Raw genomic sequence first — 25,242 nt, 5'->3', positions numbered from 1 at the left:
CTTGTGTTACACTTGAGAAAAGGACTCACATGGTAAACCTTTCACGAGAAGCTCTGAATCCCCCAACATTTCTGACATTAATGCCAGCCAAATACAAGATCAGTCTTTTTGAGTGCTCTTGTTGGATTTAGTTTCATTTGAAAGTGTGTATGTTTTTGGAACTGATATGATACAGAAGAAACTCTTTGTGCTCAGCTCTGACTGTCTGTAACTAAATAACAAGTCATTTGAATATTCTTTATCTGCATCTTTTTTTTTTTACTTACAAAAGAAGCCATTTGAAATGTTCTTTGAAAAAATAAAAGAGAGAGAGAGAGAGAGAGAGAGAGAGAGAAAATAGGCAGCTGACAGAGAAGGTCATGGACAAAAAAGCTGCCCTCATCTCTGCCAGATGACTTCAGACATGCTACTGTGTCCTTATTCGACTTTTATAGAGTTTGAAAATGTTTCACATGCGCAAATGTATCTGTGACAGAGGCTAAAGCATTCTGTATCTGTCGCAACTCTGTTGTAAGTCTTTTGGAATAAATCTATAAAGCTCTCAATTGTCATATTCTACTTTACTGTATTTTCTATAAGAAAATGTAAATCTCACTTTACTCTGGTCCTGCTGATACACAAGTCAAGAGGGCACTTGCTGTAACAAAGGCTTTTGCCACCTGTGCCACATTAACCTTTTTAACCTGCAACTATCAACACAAAGTCTAAATTGACTGGGTCTTTCATGTATTTTGCATGCCACAGAAAGGATGTTAATTCTTTAATTGATTGAATCTGGGTAAAAGCATCAGAAATTGTTGTTTCTACACTACTTGCTACAATATGTCAAATGTATGCCAATCATATGACTCTGAAGAGACATACAACTGTTATTTCACTGGTTGCCAGACGCATACAATTTGTAGTTTCATCAGTTTTTTGCTTTTATTCACCTCCTAAGTGTTCTATTGCCCCTAACGTCATTCCCACCACTCCACTTGAACTCCGCCTTCTCTCAAATTGTATTGGTTAACGGGTATAAAAGCCCATCCTGGTTCGATGTAAACAACCAATGAAAACTCTCGATGTCAAATGGAACCTCTCGTAACCCCGCCTGCTTGCAAGGAATGCTGGGACATTTAGTCCGGGAGGCCAATTTTAAAAACGGCAGTATCCCGTTAGCGAACTACAGTCGTATATCCTGGTTTCAAGAAACATTCAAAGACCTCAGTTTGACAATAAGAAGTAAAAAGACAAAAACTGGTGCTTTTGCTGAATTACTTCGTGCTGTTTGGAATAAGAAGACAGTGTCACCATGGTATGTAAAGACGTGTGAATGAACATAAAATACGTTTGATTTGTTACACTATAGCTACCTTTGTAACAGGCAAAGGTAGGATAACTATATCGGCTAATGTCAGCTAACGCTTCCTTTCGTAGCAAGGAACTTAAGAGTATTTCTCTTTGCCATAATCCTCACACTGAGCTAAATGGGCAATGAGGCCGATAATCTAGCTAGCCAGGTGGTTTTCCTCAACCGGAACAAGATACTCACGTTATGTTGCCTCATTTCTGCAACTAGTCACTAGTTGGGTCTGACAATCTTGACCCCAGTCTCTTTGTTAAGTGAGGAGATTTGAACCGTTGTTCGGGAATGAGGCGCCTGCTAAACTGCGTTTTTAATGCCCCTAAACTATTCCGCACCAATTGGCTGTCAGAGTATCCGCTTAAATTAAAAAGCCCTGCTTTAAAGCTGTGCACCTCGTCTTTCCAGGGAGACCGTGTTTGCAATGGGACTCAAAGCAAAACACCGTCGCTGTCAGACTCTCAGCTGTTTGACGCGCAGTTTGATGAGCTGGTGACTGAGCTGACAGAAAAAGACTTTCAGGATCCTGGACTGGCTGACGCACTGAACAGACTGAAACAGGTACGTGTTTGTGGGTGTTCATGTCTCCTGCTGAGTTTTTGCAATGTAATGTGGTTCACGTGTCCATCTTCTACTTCAGATTATGGTGTACAACGTCCCGGGAGGTAAAAAGAACCGAGGACTGTCGGTGATTGGCTCGCTGCGGGAGCTGCTTCCACCTTCGAAGCTCACAGAGGACACGGTGCAGCGGGCTCTGTTGGTCGGCTGGTGCATCGAGATGGTGAGGATCTGGTGATATGTCATGTTTCACAGTCTTAAGCTAGTAATGCTCGTTTATTGCCTGCCTGGCGCAACTCATATCATCCAAATTCATGGTCTTTCACTGTAACACAAAACAAAAAAAACAAAAAACATAACTGTTAATAACTTTAGTTGCAGTACTTCCCCTTAATTGTTTCTGTTTGGAAAGATTGGAGCAGGAGGGTTAAGATTACTGAGACAGAGAAAAGGAGATCGTTGGGATATCTTCCTATGGGGTTGGTGACATTAGTAAATTAATTCAATGTTCTTTAGAAACTAGTTTAAGATTAAGCTGTCTGGCACAAAATGGGATTTGATCAGAGGCTGGTTTTTTTCACCCTCTAATTCATGCTATCTCACTTCAAAAGGTTCAGGTTGGTTGTTTGAAGGATTGAAAGTACTTGTTCTGTGCAGCTCAGTGTACAACTAAAAGTAAATACTCATGCTTACTGGTGCAAAGACACTTTGCAAGAGTGTTATGTTTTTTGATTCTCAGTGTTGCCACTATGTCTCCATTTCTTGCAGCTTCAGGCGTTTTTCCTCATGGCAGATGACATCATGGACGGATCTGTGACTCGGAGAGGACAGCCCTGCTGGTACAAGAAGGTGTGACTTGATGTGTTCCAGAAAAAGAGAGGCTAACATTTCTTTTTGTAGCGTTGTAATTTGTGCATTTTCACTATTGAAGGTGTTTCCCGCGTAAATCTTGCCCGTCCTTTTTTTCTTTTTTCTTTTCCAAAGGATGGAATAGGTCTCGACGCCATCAATGATTCACTTCTTGTGGAGGGGTCAATCTACAGAATACTGCGGCGACACTGCAGGGATCAGCCTTACTACGTCCACTTGCTGGAGCTATTTAACGAAGTAAGTCTTGGTCCGTGTAAAGCAGCTATTTGAAGGTGTTTTGAGTTTGTCACAATACCGGGGGGAGGGGTGTCGTATGCAAGCGCCGAAACCGAGCCGGATCTGGGGGAAGGTGTAAAATACCACCAAAGAAATGGATGATCGTATCATGCTTTTATGCCTGAAGATGTGATCAACTCATGCAGATCACTCTGAGACCGACTTGTTAACCGTATGTCATGATCAGCAGACAGATTTCTGTTTTTAACTTTTTGAAATCATATGTCCACTATAATAAAATCCTGTAATTGTTTTTTAACCAACCAATCAAGCATATATATATATATATATATATATATATATATTTTAAAGTTGTCTCAGTTTAAATGTTTGAGTTTAATTGATTTTACTTTGTGTAAAATGTTCACTGCAGAGGTGGTTGATGGTGGGGATTTTCAGCTCTCCGTAGGCTTGGATTTTCAGAAATGTAATATACCCCTCCCATATCTTATCTTTGTGAGGGAATTTAGATAAAGAGACTGAGCTGTTTTGCAAGTTCTTGGACAAAGACAGACAAAGCCAGCAAGACTCGTGATTGTACCAAGTGTGGTAAGCTGCGATAGAGCAAGAGGACCACTGATTGTAATGCGTCCGAGTTTTATAGTGTTCAAGTCTGTCTCCAAGGTGATGTGTCGCTAAGATATGATTCTTAACCACCATCTTGACCCGTTTTTAGACATTATATTAAATGTTGTTTGTAAAACAAAAATGGACGACAAGAAAACCGTTTTTCTTTTCTCTCCATTCAGCCAGACTAGAGTCTTATCAATCTTAACTTTTCTCTCGTTTTGCGTTACTGTAAACAAGGAAGTGCCATTCGGTGGTCAGGAGTACACAAGAATCAACCAAACGCATACCTAACTCGGTGTTGCATGTATTGATCAGCCCGAAGCTTTAAACCTAAAGTTTAATTTTTTTTCTCTGTGTGTTTCAGACCATTTTCCAAACAGAGTTCGGTCAGACTCTGGACCTCATCACTGCTCCGCCTGGTCAGATTGACCTCAACAGATTCACCATGGAAAGGTGAAAAAAATAAAGAAACACTTACTTAATAAAGAAGTTTCAAATGTTAATGTTTATTTACGTCATTCTTTTTTTTCTTCTTTTAGGTATAAAACTATAGTGAAATACAAGACTGCCTTTTACTCGTTCTACCTCCCAGTGGCGTCGGCGATGTACATGGTGAGTACGCTTGTCCTGTAAACTGTGCACGATGGGGAGGGATGGCAGGGACCTGCACAACCGTGCAGGTTAGATCTCACACCTGCTGTACCTTCCCTCTGCAGGCTGGAATCAGCAGTGAGGAAGAACACAGCAATGCCAAACACATTTTACTCGAGATGGGGGAGTTCTTCCAAATACAGGTGATTACTGTTTCACATCGTCAGGGCGACGTTAAAGCAGACTTATCTCACATCGCGACTAATGTTCCGATGAGTGTGCTGTGGTGATAATCATCCAGTGCATTTCAATTTCAGGATGACTACTTGGACTGTTACGGTGACCCTGCTGTGACTGGGAAGATTGGTACAGACATCCAGGACAACAAGTGCAGCTGGCTGGTAGTAAAAGCCCAGGAAATCATGACTCCCAAGCAGAAAGCAGAACTGGAGGTGAGTTTCCCATTTCTGTTGAACCGCTTTTGATGCTGTCTCAATTCAAGGAGCATGGCTTGTTTTAACATTCATGAAGCAGCAACAGAGCATGATAAGATTATTTACTTGGTTCCTCTAACAAACTTTATTCTATAGCTGGGGCTGAATATTTGCCGAGCAGCACAAAAAGGTTTTCCTGCACACCGGGTCCCAGGCCAGCTGTTTTGTTGGTTGTTGACAGCTGCTTTGGTTGCACAAGTGTTTACGATGAGTCTGCAGCCAGGCTTTTGAATATTCTTTATACAAATCCCATTTTGTCTTGCTGCTGTATGTTAATCTAAAGAACGACACCTATACCCACTGCAGCCCTCACCTCAGGATCAGAAAGTTTCTGTTGCTTTGTGGCTCTCAGGCTGTTGTTGGTAACACAAATGCATGTCCCTGCCTCTTTGCACGTCCTAGCTAACATCAGTGATGGAGTCAGCACTATACCAAAGGCTGTCCATCAAACTGTTAGCCTCCTGGTTATCTCACCAGGTGGACTATAGATCTAGTATTTTTTTTCAAAAGATGCTACCAGGCATGCAGTTATTGCTCTTCAAACATTATCCCTCGACTTTCCTCTTTTTCTCCAATCGAAGCAGACTGTTTCCGACCCTCAAGACCTTCCATGATTTAACTTGGTTATTATTTGCATGAATATAGTTGCGTCTCAAAATATTTGGTTTTCATACTTTGGGGTCTTTACACCACCAAATGGACATGGAGCTGAAATGCATGGGGACTGAACAAGAATAATTAATGAAGCATTGAGGGAAAATAACAAAGTCCTTATTTTTCCAAGCTATGATTTAAGTGGACAGATAACCACCACAATGGATAAATGACTGGAAGTCATGAACATCACCAGAGTATGTGTTTCCTTAGTCAGACCTTTACTGTCTTTGGTTTCTGTTTTATAATCTCGTAGTCCGTCTAAACTCTGGAGTCCAGGTTGACCTCGTTTTCAGCCACCCGCCTTTTGAAAAGTGTGGCACTTCAGCCACTCGCCATCTTTTAAAGCTGATGTCCTTTTCCTGTCCTCCTCAGGCTTGTTACGGGCGCAGTGATGAAGCCAGCGTGGCGAAGGTCAAGGCGCTGTACAACACCCTGCAAATGCAAACCCTTTATCACGAATACGAAGAGGAGAGCTACCAGCGGCTGCAGAAGCTCATCGCTAATCACGCCCAGAACCTTCCTCACTCAATCTTCCTTAATTTTGCCAAGAAAATATATAAGAGGAACAAGTGAGGGGGTCGTGCGGCTTGTTGAAGTGCATCATCAGCATTAAGTGCAGCGCATTCGGAAATCTTTCAAACCCCGAACACCGGCCTGGTTACCTTTTTTTTTTACCTTTGCTGGCCAAATCGAGTTTTCCCTTAAAGAAAAACAAAAAAATTTATATATATATTTGTTTTTTTTTTTTAGAACGACCAGCGTCAACAGAACTGTGAAGCTGTAATTGTCGAACAGGCTGTCCCTCTGTTATTCTGCGTTTGCTATTTATTAAACCGGCTGCATACTGTACATGCTTTGGAACAAATCAAACATGGCTTGATTTATTTCTCGTTATTTGTCTGACCTGAACAATTTCCTGGCAGGGTAAATTTTTTGAAAATACTTAAAAAAAGCAAAGATTTATGTTTTGATTGTGTACAAAGGGGGGGGGGGGGGGGGTAATGGATGCATCCATATACCAGATGTTTTTAAACTGGTTTGATAGACTCTGAACTATCCTGGTTGTTATTACTTTTAATAAATAATTTATGCTAAATATTCTGTGTGTCCTGTTTGTGTCTATGTAAATCTGCTGTCTGAATTAATTATGGACCTAAAGGATGGGTAACACCTGCTCCGACTGTGGAAAATGATCAATTTTCTTGACAGTTCCTGGGCTCCACAATTCACTTGAGTCTGAAGATTAATCACGACTGGAAAATACCTCAAATAGCACACACGGGGGGCTAAAGCATGTATACAAGTTAACAAATGAGGAATAAAGCCACGACACACTTGGAGCTGCAGGGATTTCCTTCAAGAACGGAAGCTGGACTCATCATGTTAACACTGGAGACTAATTAAAGAAGATGAAGCCGAAAGAATGTTCAAAAACACACTGTCTGTGAAATGGCAAACAAGGGGTGCGGTATGGTTGAGAGGAGGTAGGGCGGGGGAGGTGGTGGTGGTGGTGGGGGTTGGTGCAACCTCGCGAGAGGACAGATGCTGAGGCTGTTAACGTCGAGAAGATCCACATCCTCGCGGACTGGGATGTGAGAGAGCCCGAGGAGATGGAGACCTTCATCCGTCTTTACCTGAATCTGCTCGTGAGTCACATTTGATTAGCTGTGTGATGTATATGCGTAAATCATTCGTTTAGAAGCGAACCCGCATGAACGAGTCGTGTAAGAAAAATAGTGTGATTCCACACGGAGGCTGCGTAGGTTGAAAACCACGAAATTCCGCTATTACCACTAACATAAATGTGTAAATACGCAAGTATGATTAACGTCTGTTTTAGTAGGAATCCGGGTGTGATGTGGAGCGTTGTATTTGAGTTGTAAATGGGGCGTCTGGGCCTGTATATCAGAGCGATGCGGTTGGAGATGCCCCCCCCTCCTCCTCCTCTCCTCCACCCATCCACCCCTGTCTCCATCGGCTCTGTGAGATCAATGCAAACGAGGTTCAACACTGTGCTCAGGACGGGTTAAATACATATGAGTATGTGCTGGGTTTTTTTTTTTTTGGTTGATTTCACGACATTCCGACAAAGGCCCAGTGGAGACAGGTTGATTGTGGATTTATCTGGATTTATATTCCAGAACTGTGAAGGGCACTGTGGAGGAATATATGAGCAATAGCTCGGCGGATGGGCTTTAAAAAGGCGGTCTCAGTGCTGATTATTTCATGCTCCAGATAAATGCGTTTTATGTTCAGTGATCGCCTCAGGTATGTTTTTTTTTCTTTTTCTTTCTTCTGATGCAGATCTCTCTGCCTCAGCTTGTAACAATGATGGACTGGCACAGATGGACACAGGGCGACTACTGTAAACTCATGAATACCAGCGAAGCTGAGCGAACAGATGATAAATGACAGATGAATTAGCGGAAAATTATTGGCGCAGAGAATCATGCCTTGCGTGGCTGTTTGAATTTGAGTACTTTCATTGCATTTGAAAAGAAAAAGAGAAACGAGGTGCACAGGAATCTTGCAGAGACGCTTATATTATATAATAAAACTAACCGTTTGTCTGCTGTGTCAGAGAGAGAAAAAAAAGGTGAGCAACGAAGTTCCTCAAGGAATGAGTTCAGTTGTTAAATGCTCAAAGATCAGAGATATGCTATACACTGACATAATGACAAACATAATATTCATATTTGCGATGCAAGATTCAGGGAGTATTTGACATTTTTGCAACTTAAATGATCAACTGATTCATGACTCATTTTCTAACCACTTACTAAATACATAATAGTATCAGCTGTTCTCTCGGGAACTAGGTGGGGATTATTATAAAACAGAACACCGTCAATGCACCTGGGTTTTAATGAATTGTCAAGAAGATGGTGACACTTCAAGGATTTAAAATGAAACCGTGTAGACTAACATGTTGGTCTTTGATTAGCAGGGTTTTCTCGTAATCATTATTCACTGTGTGTTTCCTTTGATGTTGCAGGATCTTAGGAGTAGAGCCAAGATGTGACTGTCACGGTGCGTCATAGTTTGGATCTGTCCAGCCTTTACAACACTTGTTTCTATAGCAACAGAAATATTACACAGTCTTATAGTCTTAGCCCCATTCCCACAATGCAGTCCTCCTCTCAGCCTCCAAAGCCACGTCGTTTTGACGTCAACAGGCGGACCAGTGCCTTGGCGGCACCAAAGTCCCATGGCGCCGGAGTTCAGAGGGAGGATAAAAACATGAACACGATCACCAAATCCTCCCCACGGCGGGCTACTAAAGGCCCTGCTGCTCCCTCCAGAACCAGGGTGGGTGTGCAGCCTCGAGCTCCAGTTTTCCAGTCCAGGCTGAACTCACAAAAACAGGGTTCTGCCATTTCCAGATCAGCTAAACCCAAGCCTAAGAGTACTCGTCCAACGACAACAACCAAGAGGGCACCCGCAGCCTCTCCTCCTCCTCCTCCACTCCCCGCTGTTCTCCCTCTTGATCCGAACTGCAACGAGCCGAGCCTCCCGTGTCTGTGCTGCGATGGACGCTCGCCGCAGGACAACAACAGCATGTTCAACCATAACCACAACAACAACAACACCGTCTCTCTCAGGCAGCAGCTGCAACTACCACCTCCTCCGGCCCCACTGCCCCAGAAGCATGATGGGACGGGGGCCAAGGAGCAGCCTCCGTCACAAGCTCAGGTCCGGATGGATCCCTCCGCTCACCCTGCTGCCAATCTGGAAAAAGGAGAGAAGAATGCAGATGAAAGAGCTGAGCTGGACAACAAGAAAAAGATCGAGGAGGAAGATGATGACGAAGAGAGCAGTGGTGATATTGAAATTGATGATGATGAAGAGGAGGCTGACAATGATGATGATGATGATGATGACACCCTGGTGCCCTCGTGCTGTGACTGCCCCCCCTCCCTCTTGGACTTCTCCCTCTCTTCCTCTACCTCTTCATCCTCCACTTCCATCAGCTCCTGCTCCGATCTGGAGTCTGACTACGCAGATCAATCTGCCTCCACCTGCTCCTCCTACGAGTCCGCCGCTCTGGCCCCCAAAGATCACTCTCTTATGCAAGCCCCTCCCGCACGTTCACCTCCATCTCTTCCTCTTTCCCGAAATCCCTTTTTCTTACCGTCATATTCCCCAACTGCTCCTTGCTCCCCAGATGAGGGCTACCCCTCTGCACTCGACTCTCCTTCTCCTGACTACTTAGGAGTCAAAGGTGACTCTGAGGTCACCAAACTAGGTTTACTCGACTTTCTAGAGTCCGTAGGGGAGTTTGGGAAAATGGAACGCTTCAGCCAGGTGATCCAAGTTGCTCGTTGGGATCTGGAAGGAGAACAACACTGGGATGTTCTGCGGGATAGGATAGATCACCTGGATCGTCTGGAGAAGGTGAACAGAGAAGTAAAACTGGCCTACATTGCCAGACATCACGAGAAGGGATTTGATCTTGAAGATCTGGAGGAGCGGAACCTGGCAGATGTCATGGATGAAATGGGCAATATCGACATTCCCTGGAAGTTGTATAAAACCCACAGTGGAGGAATGGGACATTCTCAGGAGTTTTCTGACGCTGGGGTCGACCTTACGGCTCCATCAGACTGCGATGATCCTCTAGTTCCAGATTCCCTAATCCCTTCCCCCGTCGAGCCGCCACCCAGACCCCCTAAACCTCCAGCACGTCATGCCAGTGTGAGCTCTGACCTCCACACCTACATAAACATCAGCAGAGAGACCACCTCCATGGCTGTCACCACGTCGCCCACACTGTCGACTTTCTCCCCAAACTCCTCATCCCCCACATTTACCACTTTTAGATGTGAGAAACCCCTCCCTCCATCTCCACCATCCATTCCTCCTCTCCCTTCCCTTAAGCCAGTCCCTTACCTCACCCTCTATACCACTCCTTCTCCACCTCCATCTATTCCCACCCCAACCCCTCCTATCCCTCCTCCTAGAAGACGACACCTTGCCAGAAAGGAGGCACAGCGTCTCGCTGCTCTTCAAGCTGAACAGGAAAAGACCCCCCTGTCCCTTCCACCACCCACCACACGCCCTCCACCTCTGCCTCCCCCACCTGTTATCTCAGTTACCTCTTCTTCCTCTCCACCCGCTATACCACCTCCACCTGCTTTGCCTCCTCCTCCCTCCTTCCATGCATTGGATGTAGAGATTCGTAAGCTACTTATGCTCGCTGGATTGACCCAAGCTGAGCTCCTCAAACTCAGCCCAGAGCTCGGTGTCTGTGTCGGGAGGTTAGAGGATGAAGAAGATGGAGCAAATCACATTACGTCTAGTTCTCTTGAGTCACAGGAGTTCAGATTGCAAGACAGGGAGGAGGTAAATGAACCTGACACAGGCAGAGATGGATGGAAGTTTGATCGAGATCAAAAAGCAGATACAGCCGAAGAAGGCCAAAAGAAAGAGGAGAGCACAGACACACAAAGAACCACTTCATTTACTGAAATGGCAAGAAGAAGGAAGAGGAACACTGGTTTGACAGCTGAGCATTTCTACAGCCCTAGTTTTAGCAATACACATGAAACTAAAGTGAAAAATACAAGCATTGAGACTTTCTGTTATCCCACTGAGTCACCAGATTCACCCCCACCTCCTCCTCCTCCTCGCCCCTTACCACCAATTCCCCCTTCTTTGCCACCAGTTAAAGTCAGCACTTTGCCTGCCAACTCTGAGCAACCAGAGCGCTTTGATTGGCTCATTGCATTCACACCTGAATGTGAACCTCCACCACAGCTGCCACCCATCAAAAGTAGAAAATCTCTCACAGAAAACCAGAAGAAGCTTAGTTCATCAGGTTCATCTCCAGGTTCAGTTCCAAAGGTTACAACCTTTAAAGAGCTCCGTTTCCGCAACAAGAGCAATTCCCCTCTGACAAAGGTGATCAGTGAACCTGAGCCCGACCCCACGGTTATCACACCCGATCCAGATATACTCTATAACTTGAAGTGGAGAAGAGAGAAGACAGGAAGCGATGGCAACCAGTGGGAGTACACCTCACAGGCTCAAGCCTTCTTCATGCAGCCACCGCCAGCCCTCACCTCAATGGACGCCCTGAAGGAGATGCTCCGGAGAGCTGACAAGGAGGGTGGAAAACTAGAGCTGTGCCCATCACAGATTGGCTGCTCCATCAGTAACAGCAGCCTGTTGACCATGGGCAGAGAGTGGGAGGGTGACGAAGTTAAACTGGAGGAAATGGAAGAGAAGGAAGAAGAAGAGAAGAAGAAGAAGGTGGAGGTGAGAGGGCGGGCTGATGGAGGAAGGACTTTGGAATCAAGAATTACAGGTGAGTATGGTTTTGATGATGATTCTTCGTGTAATAAAAAAAGCCAGTTTAATTCTTAACAAAACGTAGGTACCTTTATGTTGAGAGAAAATAAAACAAACTAACTACAAAAATCTGGAACAGATAGATAAAAACAGACAGTACTGCTGCTCATATCCTCACTCATGCACAAATAATATCCTCAGACAGAGAGAAAACGAAAATCAAGAGGCATGGAAGGATATACTCATTAATGTTAATGATACATGGAGTGAGTGCAAATAGATGGAGGGCAAACATGAGTCACAGAAAGGGATGGTGCATGATGGATGCTTGATGATGAGGCATAAGAAGAGAGTGATTTCAGAACTGAAGCAAGAGAGAAAATATGAACGACAGTGTGAGATAATTGGATAAGGAAAGTGAGGTTAGTGAAGGTAATATGAGGAGATGGTGGAGGTTGGAGACTTTCCAGCCAGTATTTCCAGCACTGGTTATGATGTCATCACAGCCATATTAAATTATTCATCAGGTCTTCATACTGAGGGGAGGGGGCTATAAAGATCCTGCTAAGGAATCATTTCCATCCCTCATTTTCCTTGTATCTCTAAGTTTTCTTCTTTCCTACTGTCTCATTTCTTTCTGTCCCGAAAATGAACATGAAAATGTCCTAAAAATCTCCTGCAGTCTCCATCTCTCTGCTGTTATACTGGTTTTAGATCCCATCAGCCTCAGGATGTTTATAAGCTTCCTGGCTATCCTGCCTCCTCCACCCTAGAGTAGTAGAGATAGCTCAGATCAAGTTACTTATCGAATGCAGTGCTGCAGTAAGCCACACAGAAACTCAGGTTTAGACTGTCAGAGTCCAGAAAAAGTAAAATGAGTGTTCAGGCTGCTAATTTGATCTGTGAAATATTTCTCTACTAAAGGTGTGACTACTTTGACATACTTAATCATTTTACTTCTACTATCTGATTATTTAACTCAAACAAATTGGTGAGTTAAATATAGCAATTCTTTTCCTCAAAAGTAATTAAGTGAGGTACAGGGAACGAACCAGGAAAGGGTGTGTACACCTTTAAGGGCCCAAGGGGTGGATTTTAGCACATGGGCCAATTGCTGAGAGCCTGCGTCAAGAAAATAGGAAGTATGGTGTGTTGACCACAGTTCAAAGACCGCTCAATCCGAAACAAGGTATGGTTCCTCTCTTGCTCTTTTTCTAGCCGGTAACGCAGCTGAAAAATGTGGTGGAATCTCCACAGAGGCAGGCCTGGAGTTTAAGCAAGAACAGGCAGTACTCTGCTGCCTGTCGACTGACTCAGCATTACACTGTCTGCTGTACTGGTGGAGAGGGGAGGAGGGGTGGTAGAGACGAGGAAGCTGGAGAGAGGTAGAAAACAAAGGCAGAGAACTGAGATAATCAAGGTGATCCAAAGGTGATGGTTGGTGTGCGCTGCGCTGAAGTACAACACGTATTTGTTCTCATCGTGGTGTCACATATTTGATATTGCCTTGAAATGCTCATTAAATTTAAGAAATAGAAAGTGAAAGCAGATTGTAATTGAGAAGATGTACTCTATATGATGAGTCTTCATGTTTTTCTATGGTGTTTTAAGCATGATCAGTATGTAAGAAAGAAAGAAAGAAAGACCTTTTTCAGATTGCCAGATAAAATAATTCTTTTCTAACTAATTCTTACTATTTTTAGGAAGCGAAAAAGGAAAAGAAAAAACTAATGAAATCCAGTCTTTGCACACCAGATAGTAGTTTGAAATGTGATTGGATTTCTACCGATGTGTCACAGCGTTGATGCTTGTGTCTGTTAAATCAATTTCAAAGTGCCATTTGCATCTTTCACAACCTGACAGAGCAAAATAAACTCCAGATCGATGGCAGTGAAGAGTGGACTCCAGACACCAAATTGCCTGCTTGCACTTTGGGGAGGAGATGTTGTCACAGGCTAATCTGGAAGAACCAGCTGCTGGAAATTTGTGTCACAAAGAAAACTTTTAGTTACAAGAAACTGTGTTTTTTTTTTTTTTTTTTTTGCTATCGCCACCTTGGTCTTTTACTTACTTAATAGCTTGTAAGTTTCAGTTTCTTTTTAATGTTCTTTTAAAGTGCTGTGCTCTTTAGACTGGCCAGTGAACAGTGAAACTCTAACTCCCAAGTTTGTATGATTTAAAGACATCTAGTAGGATGCCTAGATGTCCCCAGACCTAGTCTGTTCTTCACTTTGGACAAAAGAATCTCCTAAATGAACATAATGCAGTCTAATGCAAGGTGGCAGCTTGTCAGTCACAATAAAGTGCTGCCCTGAAGCATACCCTGGTTTTATCTTCAGTTATACTCTAAATGGGACCATTAGCTCATAAAACTCTGTCACACTCTAATAAAACATGAAACTGCAGATTAAGACCATAAGCTAATAAAAAAAAAAAGTTAAATGAAGTCACAAATCGAGGGAGAAGCAGTTAGATACAGACTTCTGTACAAAGCTGGTCTCTCCTGGCCTTTAGCGTTCAGGTTTAAGATACATCAGCGTTGGCTTCATTGGTCAGAGGAGAGGCTACGTCCATCCTTTACTTACTATAGATTGTTGGTGTCTGGAGATACATAGTGAACAGTCTGTCCTTGATATCTGATTTACTCCCAGTCTGAACATCACTGGAGCAACAGAGCATTTCTACTGTGCAACTGTGAGACTGCAGTTATTATTTTATAGCCAATGTATCACTTTCTGTTTTATCAGTTCCCCCTTAAATGAGACCCTATTGACAGTGCTCTTCATAAATCAGCTCCATTGACTTCCATGCACTGTCAATGTGTAACTGTCAGTCTTGTTGAAATTACAGCATTACTGCATGGTGTTACATGATGACAGTTTCTGCTGGAATACTCTCAGGAATGTACATATTTCTCTCAACTGACACTAACATTTTCTGCATCTCTCTCTCCTTCCCATTTCTTTGCCACATTTTCTTACTTTAATCTTCCTCATCTTCCTCACCTATCCATCCCACCCGGTTGCTTCCATCGGTTGTCCATGGCTCCGCTTTGCTCCCTCGTATGACTTTTGCTTATGCGTCTACCCTCTCCACTCCTTGATTTGACAATTTTTGGCCTTTGTTCCCCTTGAACTAAACAGTCTCCTCACCCCCACTCTCCCTTGCCCGGTCCTCCCAGCCCTACTTCCTGCACTCTACCCTCCCTCCCTTTCGCCCAGGCTTCTGTAACTCGCAGCCCCTCGCAGATCCCCGGCCTCGTAGCCATGTAGGCCGAGAATCCACAGACAAACACAGCAACACACAACCAGCCCCCGCTGCCAGCTCAGCTTGTATGCGCAGAGATGAGTCTCTGGCTGATTGTGGTGCAGAATCTCTTTGTGACTATGGGGATATGTATAGGCAGAACACACTCTCGGCATATGACGATTCCAAAATCAACAAAAGGGACTTTGCGTCCGACTCAATCGGTAATTTCGACTCTCTTTACAGTAGTGATTCAGAGAAGTTGGCGGACACCCACACTAAGTCTGACACACCTGTTAGCGGTACCACTGAGGCGCCAGGCTGCACCACGCCATATAAGAATATAGACGTTATGATGACGTATTCAGACGGCATAAAGGCTGTGGATTCACTGTATTCAAAGAAATGCTCACATGCAGACGATAGCAACACCAAAGCCAGAACATCCAAAGAGCTCCCTCCTCTCCCCACCTATTACCTGTACCACCCTAAGAACTGCCCCCTTCACCGGGGTGCGCCTCCTCGCCTCTCACCTATCGGAGCCCTCTCCCCACCTCAGCGCTCTGGAGCCCCCCCTCCGGGCGCAGCTCCGGGCTCTTGCCTCAGTTCCCCGCTTTTCCCCCGCTCGCACACCTTGCCTGCCCTAGCTGCTCCCCTCTACTATCCAAACCTCTACCCTCCTATACCGCCCAGGGCGCCCCCCCTACCCCCAAAACTCTACCAGGCTCCTCCGCAGTCACACGTGGCGAGTAAGATTTCTCTCTCTTTCCCTACATCTTACATGCTCTTTCTTTGACTGACATCTTGCTTGCATGTCTGCCTGTCTTGCTGTCTGCTTTTGTCTGCTTTTCCTCTCTGGAGAGGGTGGCCCTTTTTTTTTTTTTTTTCAGCCCTGCGGATTTACAGATTTGAAAGAGCGGTGTTACTCTTGCTGTTTTTTTTTTTTTTATATCAGATGTCCACTCCCTGTAGGTCATCTGATATATATTATCTACGCTGTCCTTTCATATCTGCAAAGGGCCTTCAGACAGGGACCAGCTGTTCCTGTCACAGGGTGTCTAGAGTCACTCTCATCACTCTGTCTCTCATTGTTCTTCTCTATCTGTGTGTGTTTGTGTCAGTCTTGTCTGCTTTCTCCTTGTTGTGTTTGTTTTGTTTTTGCATGGTGTGTTGAAATGGACACGCGCACAAAGCATAACCCTTGATGGTGTATGAAAAAATAATGATAAGCGTGACTTTTTACTGATAAATGTCTGTGTGCGGTTTGGCACTCTCGAGGTAATTAAGATCCACAGCCTCCTGTTCATTACTTACTTCTTTGCATTATCTAACAAGTTTATATAAATCCATTTATATAAACCTCAGAGTGCTCACAGCACCTGCACTATGCACATGTGTGTCATTTTTTCCTAACCCGACTCCGGTGGTTGCTCCGACAGTTGTTTGTTTCCAGCTCTGCAGTTTCTCCTCTGTTCACTTTTGCTCATTGTAAGTATGTGGACCATTTCACGCAAACTCACCTAAAACCTTTTTGATCATGTCATGGATTTTCTTGGCGAAATTAAAAGGGGAAAATGTCTGTTAAGTTAATGGACTCATGCAATACCCCCAAAGCTCTACTCCTAATGTTCCTGAAAATGGGTGTTTTGGAGCTAAATCATTTAAGATTAAGATCATTGTTGTTACTCTTCTTTATTTAACTCAACAAATGTATATTTCTCACAGAGTTGTGTTTAAATTTGTTCAGAACATAGCAAAAAGAACTAAATAGCTGCTGCTGAATGTTTGAAGGTATTAATAAAGGTAAATATTTTTGCAACCAAGTCCATGCCACATTTTGCAAATTCAAGAAAAAATTCCAACTGTGAAAGTTTTCAGAGTAGAGCTCTCAGAGTTCTCAAGATTCCATGAACTTCACAGAACTTTTTGCAAACATTTCTTATTTTCTAAGAAAATCCATGGCAGGAGGTAGAAGCATCAGGTGAGTTGGCATGGAATGGCCCATGTGTTAGTGTTTGTATATGTATGAGTCTAGGCTAATGCATGGGATTCTGTTTGGCTCTCATGCAGACAGAAGGTTGTCGTTACGGATCCAGATGTGGAAAGCTCAGCAGAGCAGACCAACACTTGCAGGATGTGCTCACACACTGTTTGTTGCCACTAGCACCATCTGCTTCCATCTGCTTTATTGCCCTTTACCGATGTCACTTATTCTTTAGTTCTGGTATTTCAGTCGTGAATCGTTTTTGCTTTTGTTGAAGTTGTGTTTCTCTGTGTTTGTGCCGTAAGTAACTGCCCCTTCGTTGTCGCTGTCAGCTGTCCGCAGCGTCTCATTCTCCGGCTCTGTACAGACGACAGAAACACCCTGGATGGGCGAGGATGTGAAGCATCCGACGAGAGGTCTCGGACTGTCCTCTCTGTGCCTCCAGGAAAAGAAAGGTGTTTATGCTTGTTTGTTTGTCTGAGCATGTTCTATGTTCAGCGGTGCAACTGTTAAACCTGCTGCGACTCTTTCATGCTCTTCTCTTCAGCCCTGGTCAGTGCAGTCAGTGTGGCAGTGGAAGCCGTCTTGGCCCAGTTTGGTTCTTCGCGGACTGTAGTCCAGAAGGTTAGTCGCTGCTGAGCTGACATCACAAGTTAGATTTCAGTGCTTGCTGTGACCGAAAAATGTCCCTTGATTTTGTGTTTGTGACTGCATGTCATGCTATATTAGATTTATTATTCATCTTTGAAAATGCTCTCTTTCTTTCTTCTTATTTTGACTCTACATATTCTGTTTGTGTCTCCTCAGTCTTTCTCAGTTAACAAGGTACCAGAATATCTTTAGATAACCCAATCTCTTAGTCATAAGAAATTCTTTGGGAACTAACTCCACACTCCCCCTCAATCATTTCTGCTCACATCCTGTCAACCCTCATTGCCCAACGTTTCCCTCAAACACCCATTCACATGTCCTGTTTTCCTCCTGTCCTTCTCTTTTGAGTCATCCTTTTTAAACCCCTGTCTCTCCCAATCACTGCACATCCTCCTCCTCACCCTATCCCATTTTCCCCTCTCCTTTCCTCTCCTCTCCTCAGGCTTTATCAGGAGACAGCACTATAAATCCATCTCTGGGCCGTCTGGTGCTGCAGTGCTTCTGCCCCTCCCTGCACAGTTTGCTGACCGATGGCTTGAAACCCCACCAGAGTGACGTGATTGCAGGCAGGAGGCCAAACTCTGCTTGGGGTCTGGTCCAGGCCACAACAAGGCCAGGTAGCTTACCAAATATGAAAGTCTTTGACATTAAGTGTGGTGTTATTGTTTCTGAGAATTTTGCTGTCTGGCTGATAATGATAAACCCTGTATTGTGTCTGTCTCTGTTTTTCCCACACATAAGTCAATACTTGTTGATTTTATTGTCCAAAATGCTGAATAAAGTGAACTAACAGGATGCAGATATTGATCGGCTAATGCGTGCCAAGCCTCACAGCAATTTTCCCTCACCTTTTGTAAGTTCATTCTCTCCCTCTCCTTCTCCTTTATCCTCTTCCTCCCAACCGATTTTTAAGGTCCTAAAACCCAAGCCTTGTACAACCTACAAGTCAGAGTGAGCGAGCTGCCCCAGCTCAGACAGAGCAAAGAAAGATTCAACGCATTCCTCCTTGGCCTGCTGAAGTAAGCCTGGCTTGTACACTACAAAAAGACTTAAAACTACTAGGTGGAAATTCATTTTTATTATTGAAAACTAATTCCTTTGTACATATCCTCTCTTCTTTCTGCCTTTGTCTAAAGCACCAAGCTTCTTGATTCGTGGCTGTCACACCTTCAGTCTTGCAGTGGTAAGTTTCTAACACCTCCATCTCTTTCTGTACCTATAAACAAACAAGTAAGTAGTGTAACAGTGATCTCTCTTGATCTTAGATGTGTTGGAGACATATTACCACCCCACTTCTTTTATGCGTCTGTCGCTGACTGCCTGCCAGCTTCTGTTCGAGGAGCTGCTCCTCGTATTGCAGCCTCTCAGCCTGCTTACCTTCAACCTTGACCTGCTCTTCCAGCACCACCGTTTAGAGCCAGACAGTCACAGGCCAGAGATCCCCAGTCCGCCCTTTCAGGAGTGTGGGTTCCAGCTGTCAACAAAGGGCCAATCCAAAATCACAGGTAGCCGATATATGGAAAGCCTCTCAGAAGTAGACTTTGGAAGTCCAGAACTCCCAGCAGGTGAAAATACAAAGTTTTCACCCTTGGCTAATCCAAAGAATGGAGGATCAGGGACGTCTACAAATACAGATGCTGCACCTATAAAGGCTTCAGTAGCTCTCGGACAAACAAGTCCTCAGCTGTTGTGGGTGCAGGAAAAGGAAATTGGAGATTTACCTCCTCCGAACCTTGAGGAGGATAGCTTTGCTCAGCAGGCAGGACAGGTAGTGACATCTGTTCTATCATTCAGTGTTTTTAATCAGTCATGATTGAGTAAGTCTACAAAGCTTACCATTTTATGTTTTAATCATAGGTGATCCAGCAGGGGTGGGGGGCTGTGATACGCTGGGGAGGCCGGCTGAGCCAGAACCTGGCCGACCTGAGTCTATCTGCTGTGAAAAAGGAGGAGATGAAGACTGATCTGCCAGATCTCCAGGCCCAGGCAGGAAGTGACTACACAACAGTCAGTGGTGGTACTCAGGTTCCCTGGGGCCTGGGCCGACTCTTTGGAGCCTCCAAAAGCCCCATCAGCCCCACACAGCCAACCAGGTCAGCCACTGACTGTAAAGTACTGTACTTACAATATGATGACCTCACCCCTATAGACTTCAAAAGTGTATTGTGAGAATTTTTTCTTAGTTTAATTAAAGTAATTTTTTTTATCATCAATCACAAACCCTTACTTGAAATATGTTTATGTTGGAAAAAGAGGGTCAAATGCCAGAACTTTGTCCATGCTGGACCTTGTCTATTAGCATGTCTACATCATGGAAAAGAATTACCAGAGGTAATCATGAGACTTAAGAAAGATTGAAGCGTTGAAGTATTGATGAACCTGACCAGATAGTGAGGCATGGGTTGGGAGTATAATGATATGAGCATGCATTAGTTCAAAGATGTCGAGGAGATGACATTCATAGATGGCACAATCAAAGCATGTGTATGCACCACAATCCTGGTTGACAACATGACTCCCAGGTCTCCAAAAGTTTGGCGGAAGAAAAATATCCAACAATTCAAAGCATGCCAAAAAAGATCTGACTTTAAAAAGTTTTTTTTATTTAAAGGGAAAAAACTAACTTTGCCAAGTATGTAACCTAACTTAATCCCCCCAAAATTAGCATGGTATCATTTAAAAGGGGAGTCACACCTCACTCGCGATCGACGTATATCCATATAACGGAGTGAACGGGGCAATGACGATGCAGCCTCTAAATAAGGCATAATCTGTCTTTATTTCACCAATACTTTAGGAAGAATGAATGAACGAACGCGTACTATTGCTCTGTTAGCACATAGCTACTGTTATGTGGCTACTTGCAGCTATAGGAGAGCTAAAGGAGGGAATTCTACACACACCTCTACTGGGACCACTTCATCGACACACATGGCTGCAGCGCAGCTCATTCACTCCGATAAGAACGTCCATCTTACTCAAAGTTGTCGTTCACATTGTCAGAATTGAATAAATATCCTGCCATGTTGCACAAAACTAGCAGTAGCAAACTCCGTGTGAACTTAGAGGCTGCATCATCATTGCCCCGTTCACTCCGTTATATGGATCGCGAGTTTTCTAAATAACTTCCAAAGGATGCCGACTTTCGCCAAACTGTTCTCAGTGAGTAGATGACGTATTTCATGCCAGAAATAAGGTCTAGGTTTAAAAATACCGGCGCTCCCCTTTAAGTCAACAAGGACTGAGTCGGTCATCAAAATCATGCAATGTATTTTTTTAATTTAGATTTTTAAAATTAGAATCTCTGCGATTAAAGGTGTGTTGTTGTTGCTGTTGTTGAGTTCCTGCTGTGGGGCCTGTCTTTTTAATCCATTTATCATTTAGCTTTTCATTTTACATCCTGGCAAAAAGCTGACGGTTCAGTTTAGAGGTGATGCTGTGATTGAGGCGTGACTTCTGTTTTTTATTCATGTGACATTGGTCAGGTGTCCTCACTCTGTTGTATGCTGTAACTCATAACTAAACGACTTGAGTTGCACTGGTGTGTGACCCGTCTGTGTCTGATTTCTCCCCATCCCTTTCCCAGACGTCCCTCTCAGTGGTTGGCTCCCGGTGTCACTGCTTTGACCCGGATGGTGAGCAGCAGCTCTGCCCCCATGCTACGAAGGACCCCTGAGCCCCAGGAAAGAAGAGAGCCAGACCCAGAGCCAGAGCCAGAGACAGACGCTGACACACTGGAGATTAAGGACAAACCCAGGCCACTCAGGTACAACACACACTTCTTTGCTTTGCCAGAGACACAAAGAAACAGCAGGGAGAAATGTTACTTTTTATTGTTTTCTCACAGTTACTATGTGGAAGGGATATATATATATATATATATATATATATTTACAAGCTTTAAATGACTGATTGTCTCAAACATTTAGAGATTTAAAACTTTTAACTCAAACCTATTGTCCCAGACCACAGTAGCCCAAACTGACAAAACCAGGAGGTGATGCTACAATTCCATTAACAAGCTTTAATTACGTTGATGTAGTTTTAAAAGCATAAAAAAAATGACCTCATGCTGCTTTGAGATAGTAAATTTTGTTCTCAATTTTGCGAAAATTGGGTAGAATGTAATGTCTTGACATTAAAGTTGAAGAAACATAACACTCTAGGTTTTGCTTGGCGGGGAAAGATCCAGTTTACGGCTGGATGGTTTAATAGAAAGACAAATGAAACAGGGCGAGTTTAGGCATGCCCTCTGGTTTAACAGACACTCGAATAGCTCCTGTTATCATTCTTGTCTTTGAAAGACAGTGACTGGTGACTTTGAGTAATCCTAATTGTGACTCATCGGCCCTTCATCATATGCTGACGTTATTGTTTGTGGACGTTGTATAAGTTGATGACTACAGCAGATTTTCTGCCGCAGGTCCGTACGAACGCTGTGCGACCACAGTGGAACCGGTTCGGAACTCAGCTTCTGCAAAGGGGACGAACTTGTGGTGTTAGCAGGTGTCGATCAAGATTGGATTCGCTGTCGTCAGGGAGACAAAGAGGGGCTGGTACCTATTGGCTACACCTCCCTCATCATGTGACATTGACACTGTTACTGCTGCATAAATACAAGAATAAATAAATAAATAAATAAAATATATATATTTATTTTAGGCGTTTATTGAGAGGTTATGGTCAGGCTGCACTACTCTGAAAGGGATATTTCACGCAGGCTTGCTTATAGTTTGAGTCAAGTGCTTAATGCCATCTGCTCTGCTTTACTTTCATCAAAGATAGTCTGCAGCCCTCTCCCATTATGAACATATGGGAGTTTATGCCATTGAAATCCATCCAGTTTGGTAGCATACAACTAATGGATTTTAGCAGCAGGAATCCAGCAGATGGTGTAAAATAATGACTCAACTCAAATTTAGACCGTTTCACACTAGAAGCCCTCAGATCTCTGTGTGAAGTATCCCTTTAAATGTCTTTTCCTCCATTTCTGCTCTCCCTGTCAGCCACTGATCTGAAATTGATTACAGGGGAAATTCTGAGAAGCTGACTTTTGACAGAATCAAGCTCTTTAAGATCAGCAGCGAGAGTGGCTGCGGCCACACTATCTTCGCTGTCAGTCACCTCCAGAGCGTCATGGCTCGCAGGTTACCGGGTGGAGAAGACATGTTAAGAGTACTGCGGCACAGCTGTTGTCGCATACTGCGTGTTGGTGTAGTGAATTGTAGCTGTGTAGATCTGTGTTCTATTGACCTTTCACCCATACTGACCTCTCATCTTTCTCGCCTGGTTTGTGTATGTTTCTGCTATTATATTTGACTATAAGAATATATAAGAATATATATGTATAGGTAAATAAACTGAGACTGATACCAAGTTAGATAGAAAGATAAAAGAATAAGAGAAAGAGGATAGTGAAACACTGGCAGTGGCAGAAGACTGACTGCACTGTGGGAGTGATTGATTAGAGATAAATGAACTCACCCATCTTAAATGAGCAGCTTGCCTCAAACATCAAGTGGTTGAATTGAAATGTGTTTAAGTAGGAAATCCAGTATCTTCCCTCTTGCGTGCTTTATGTGTTGACACTGTCTTGATGTAATATTCAGAACATTCTTAGGCATAGCTCATACCTTTCAACACCGTATGCTTTGAATGTGCCATGAATGCTTTGAGCGAATGCCAGAAAAAAGATCTTTATATCTCCCCGATTATAGAGGATGACAGCAATCTGTAGCTAACCGCGTGGTCATGGTAACGGTAACCACCACACAAAACTATCCTCAGCTCTTGTTCAATACTATCGGAACTGAAAATGATTGCAGTGAGTAAATCCCAGTCTTCACCTCATACCTCAGCTTTTGTATTTATCTTCCTGCCATGTTTGCCGATCATAATCATTGATATTGATGATAGTGATTGTGGTGGAAGTGGTACACTGGTTCTGATGTTGTTCAAATGAAATGTGTTGCTTTCTGTCTTTTATTTTCTTTAATTTGTATCGATGACTATGCATATGCTTAAATGTTCAACTGTTTCGGTTGTTGTGAAGTCAAGATTTCAGTTCGATGGACATCAGAGGCATTAAACAATAGCTTAGATAAAAAAAAGTTACAACATAAACTTGCTTAAGGACCTCTAAGTGATTCAGCAGGAATGTTACATCGCTATCGATAAATCAGGGAAAGCTCAGTTCTTCAACATTGCCTCGTGTTATTGTGCCGGTGCCACGTAGCATGAGATTACTGGCACTGTGGCGACAGTCTCGTAGCAGAAAGTTAAACCAGTGATCATGATAAAATGCCATAAGAAATAATGCTGAGATATAGATAGAATATTAGTAGACACATGAAAATGTTTCTTTTCATGATTTGATTGAAAGCTGTTAATTGGTTGGATATAGTATTTATTGATCTCAAGGTGTTTGAAGGGAACAGCTCTCTATTTATCTGGGTTCTTTAAGCGTGCGAGTGTGCGCTTTGCGTGTGGCAGTGAAAGCAACGATGAAAGTGAGCACGTCTTTGTGTTTGCAAATCCTGCACTTTCACTGCATGTGTGTGTGTGTGTGTGTGTGTGTGTGTGACTGTAACAATAAGTTCTGAACCTCCTTCTCATCCTGCTCCTCCTCTCTCTGGTGTCATGTAGCCTGTAGACATTCCCATCTCCCACTGTTGCATATAGTTGAGTACCCCACTAGTGTCAGTCACTGTCAAAATCCTGCATGTGCTTGTTTGTAAATACACCAAATAAAATTATCTGTATAAACCAAACCTGATCAGCTGTTCTTATTTCGGCAGCATCCCTCATGTGGAAAACATAGCTCACATAGAGGTTCTAAACACATGTTTCAAATATATGTTACATAGGTTTCGGAAGAGCTGATACAAAGGCCCGTTTGCTGCTGCATTGCTTTGCAAATTGCTGTTTGCAAGAAGAATATTTCTAATATTTGCTTTAGATTGGATTTCAGCTGTTTAACACATCTTTTTGTTTTATACTACATTAAAAGTTTCCATTGGGAGGCAGATCTGTAGACAGGGAGACCAGTTTCCATTCAGACTCCTGTACTACGGAGCCATACTGTTGGAATGTACAGTGATTTGAACTTGAAAAAAGGAAGGCCTTCGCTGAGGAGGGCATCATTTGGATGGCAGCATATGTTGCTCCAAAATCTATATCATCAAGCATTAACGGTGTCTTCAAAAATGTACAAGTTAAGAAGATGCAGCACCGTGGATCTGTGTTTTATTTTGTTGTTATTTTAATTTTTTAACGCTTTTTTTTTTTAGTTTAAACCTGCGTTTGTGAAAGCAGAGATGACTTCTGTTCCCTGGCAGCAGTTTTCAGAAGTGTACCTGAGCCCATGCAGTGATTTCCATTTCAGAATAATGGCTTTTTTTTTTTTTTTTTTTAATGAGGTGCTGCCTGAGAACTGTTTAGTTTTCAACCTCATGCCTTCTTTGGAGAAATGTTCCCAGATTATCAAAATCCCCTGTACCTTAGAATTTTGCTTCCATGTATAGTCTTTCAAAGTTTGAACTCTTCCCTATTTTACTCCTGAAAGATTATCTCTCTCTGAGATGCTCTTTTCACACCCCATCATGTTTTTGATGCGATGGTATGCTTTCGCAGTCTTTTATTGCACCTGTCCCAACCAATAACATTTTTCATTTTCAACACTGAATATATTGTTTTTGTTCTGTTTTCAA

General features: G+C 43.3%; 2 protein-coding genes across 6 annotated transcripts; both read left to right on the top strand.

The window, feature by feature from the left end:
- The first annotated feature begins 1,151 nt into the window (after positions 1 to 1,151).
- Positions 1,152 to 6,459, top strand: fdps (farnesyl diphosphate synthase (farnesyl pyrophosphate synthetase, dimethylallyltranstransferase, geranyltranstransferase)). 2 transcript variants are annotated; one of them, XM_072394208.1, is made up of 10 exons: positions 1,152 to 1,297; positions 1,754 to 1,906; positions 1,986 to 2,126; positions 2,672 to 2,752; positions 2,888 to 3,010; positions 3,984 to 4,072; positions 4,159 to 4,231; positions 4,336 to 4,413; positions 4,528 to 4,662; positions 5,734 to 6,459. In XM_072394208.1, exons 1-10 carry the CDS (start codon positions 1,295 to 1,297, stop codon positions 5,932 to 5,934), a joined length of 1,077 nt encoding a protein of 358 aa, XP_072250309.1. In that variant the 5' UTR covers positions 1,152 to 1,294; the 3' UTR covers positions 5,935 to 6,459. The 2 variants fall into 2 exon arrangements, with proteins under 2 accessions (XP_072250309.1, XP_072250308.1); XM_072394207.1 differs by lacking the exon at positions 1,152 to 1,297 and having other exon boundaries at positions 1,432 to 1,906.
- A 438-nt stretch (positions 6,460 to 6,897) lies between these two features.
- Positions 6,898 to 24,303, top strand: rusc1 (RUN and SH3 domain containing 1). Of its 4 annotated transcripts, XM_072394211.1 has the most exons (13): positions 6,898 to 7,007; positions 8,357 to 11,668; positions 14,796 to 15,647; positions 17,215 to 17,337; positions 17,430 to 17,506; positions 17,690 to 17,707; positions 17,976 to 18,150; positions 18,447 to 18,552; positions 18,670 to 18,716; positions 18,799 to 19,301; positions 19,391 to 19,626; positions 21,120 to 21,299; positions 21,957 to 24,303. In XM_072394211.1, the coding sequence occupies exons 2-13, from the start codon at positions 8,488 to 8,490 to the stop codon at positions 22,120 to 22,122; spliced, it is 5,664 nt and encodes a 1,887-aa protein (XP_072250312.1). In that variant the 5' UTR covers positions 6,898 to 7,007; positions 8,357 to 8,487; the 3' UTR covers positions 22,123 to 24,303. The 4 variants fall into 4 exon arrangements, with proteins under 4 accessions (XP_072250312.1, XP_072250313.1, XP_072250314.1 ...); XM_072394212.1 differs by lacking the exon at positions 17,690 to 17,707; XM_072394213.1 differs by lacking the exon at positions 14,796 to 15,647 and having other exon boundaries at positions 6,899 to 7,007.
- The last annotated feature ends 939 nt before the right edge of the window (positions 24,304 to 25,242 follow it).

Source organism: Leuresthes tenuis, unplaced genomic scaffold (genome assembly GCF_036924035.1).
Source record: "Leuresthes tenuis unplaced genomic scaffold, fLeuTen1.0.hap1 SCAF_10, whole genome shotgun sequence".
Taxonomy (NCBI): domain Eukaryota; kingdom Metazoa; phylum Chordata; class Actinopteri; order Atheriniformes; family Atherinopsidae; genus Leuresthes; species Leuresthes tenuis.
This window is presented reverse-complemented; position numbering and strand designations above follow the sequence as displayed.

What these genes read in the sequence shown, in the direction of transcription:
- fdps (XM_072394207.1), top strand. Translation starts at nt 1,634, where the DNA reads ATGAGGCGCCTGCTAAACTGCGTTTTTAATGCCCCTAAACTATTCCGC. An exon ending in AGCCCTGCTGGTACAAGAAG is followed by an intron (nt 2,753 to 2,887) that starts GTGTGACTTGAT and finishes TCTTTTCCAAAG; the next exon opens with GATGGAATAGGTCTCGACGC. An exon ending in AACAGATTCACCATGGAAAG is followed by an intron (nt 4,073 to 4,158) that starts GTGAAAAAAATA and finishes TTCTTCTTTTAG; the next exon opens with GTATAAAACTATAGTGAAAT.
- rusc1 (XM_072394211.1), top strand. Translation starts at nt 8,488, where the DNA reads ATGCAGTCCTCCTCTCAGCCTCCAAAGCCACGTCGTTTTGACGTCAAC. An exon ending in CCAGGCCACAACAAGGCCAG is followed by an intron (nt 18,151 to 18,446) that starts GTAGCTTACCAA and finishes CCGATTTTTAAG; the next exon opens with GTCCTAAAACCCAAGCCTTG. An exon ending in TTCCTCCTTGGCCTGCTGAA is followed by an intron (nt 18,553 to 18,669) that starts GTAAGCCTGGCT and finishes CTTTGTCTAAAG; the next exon opens with CACCAAGCTTCTTGATTCGT.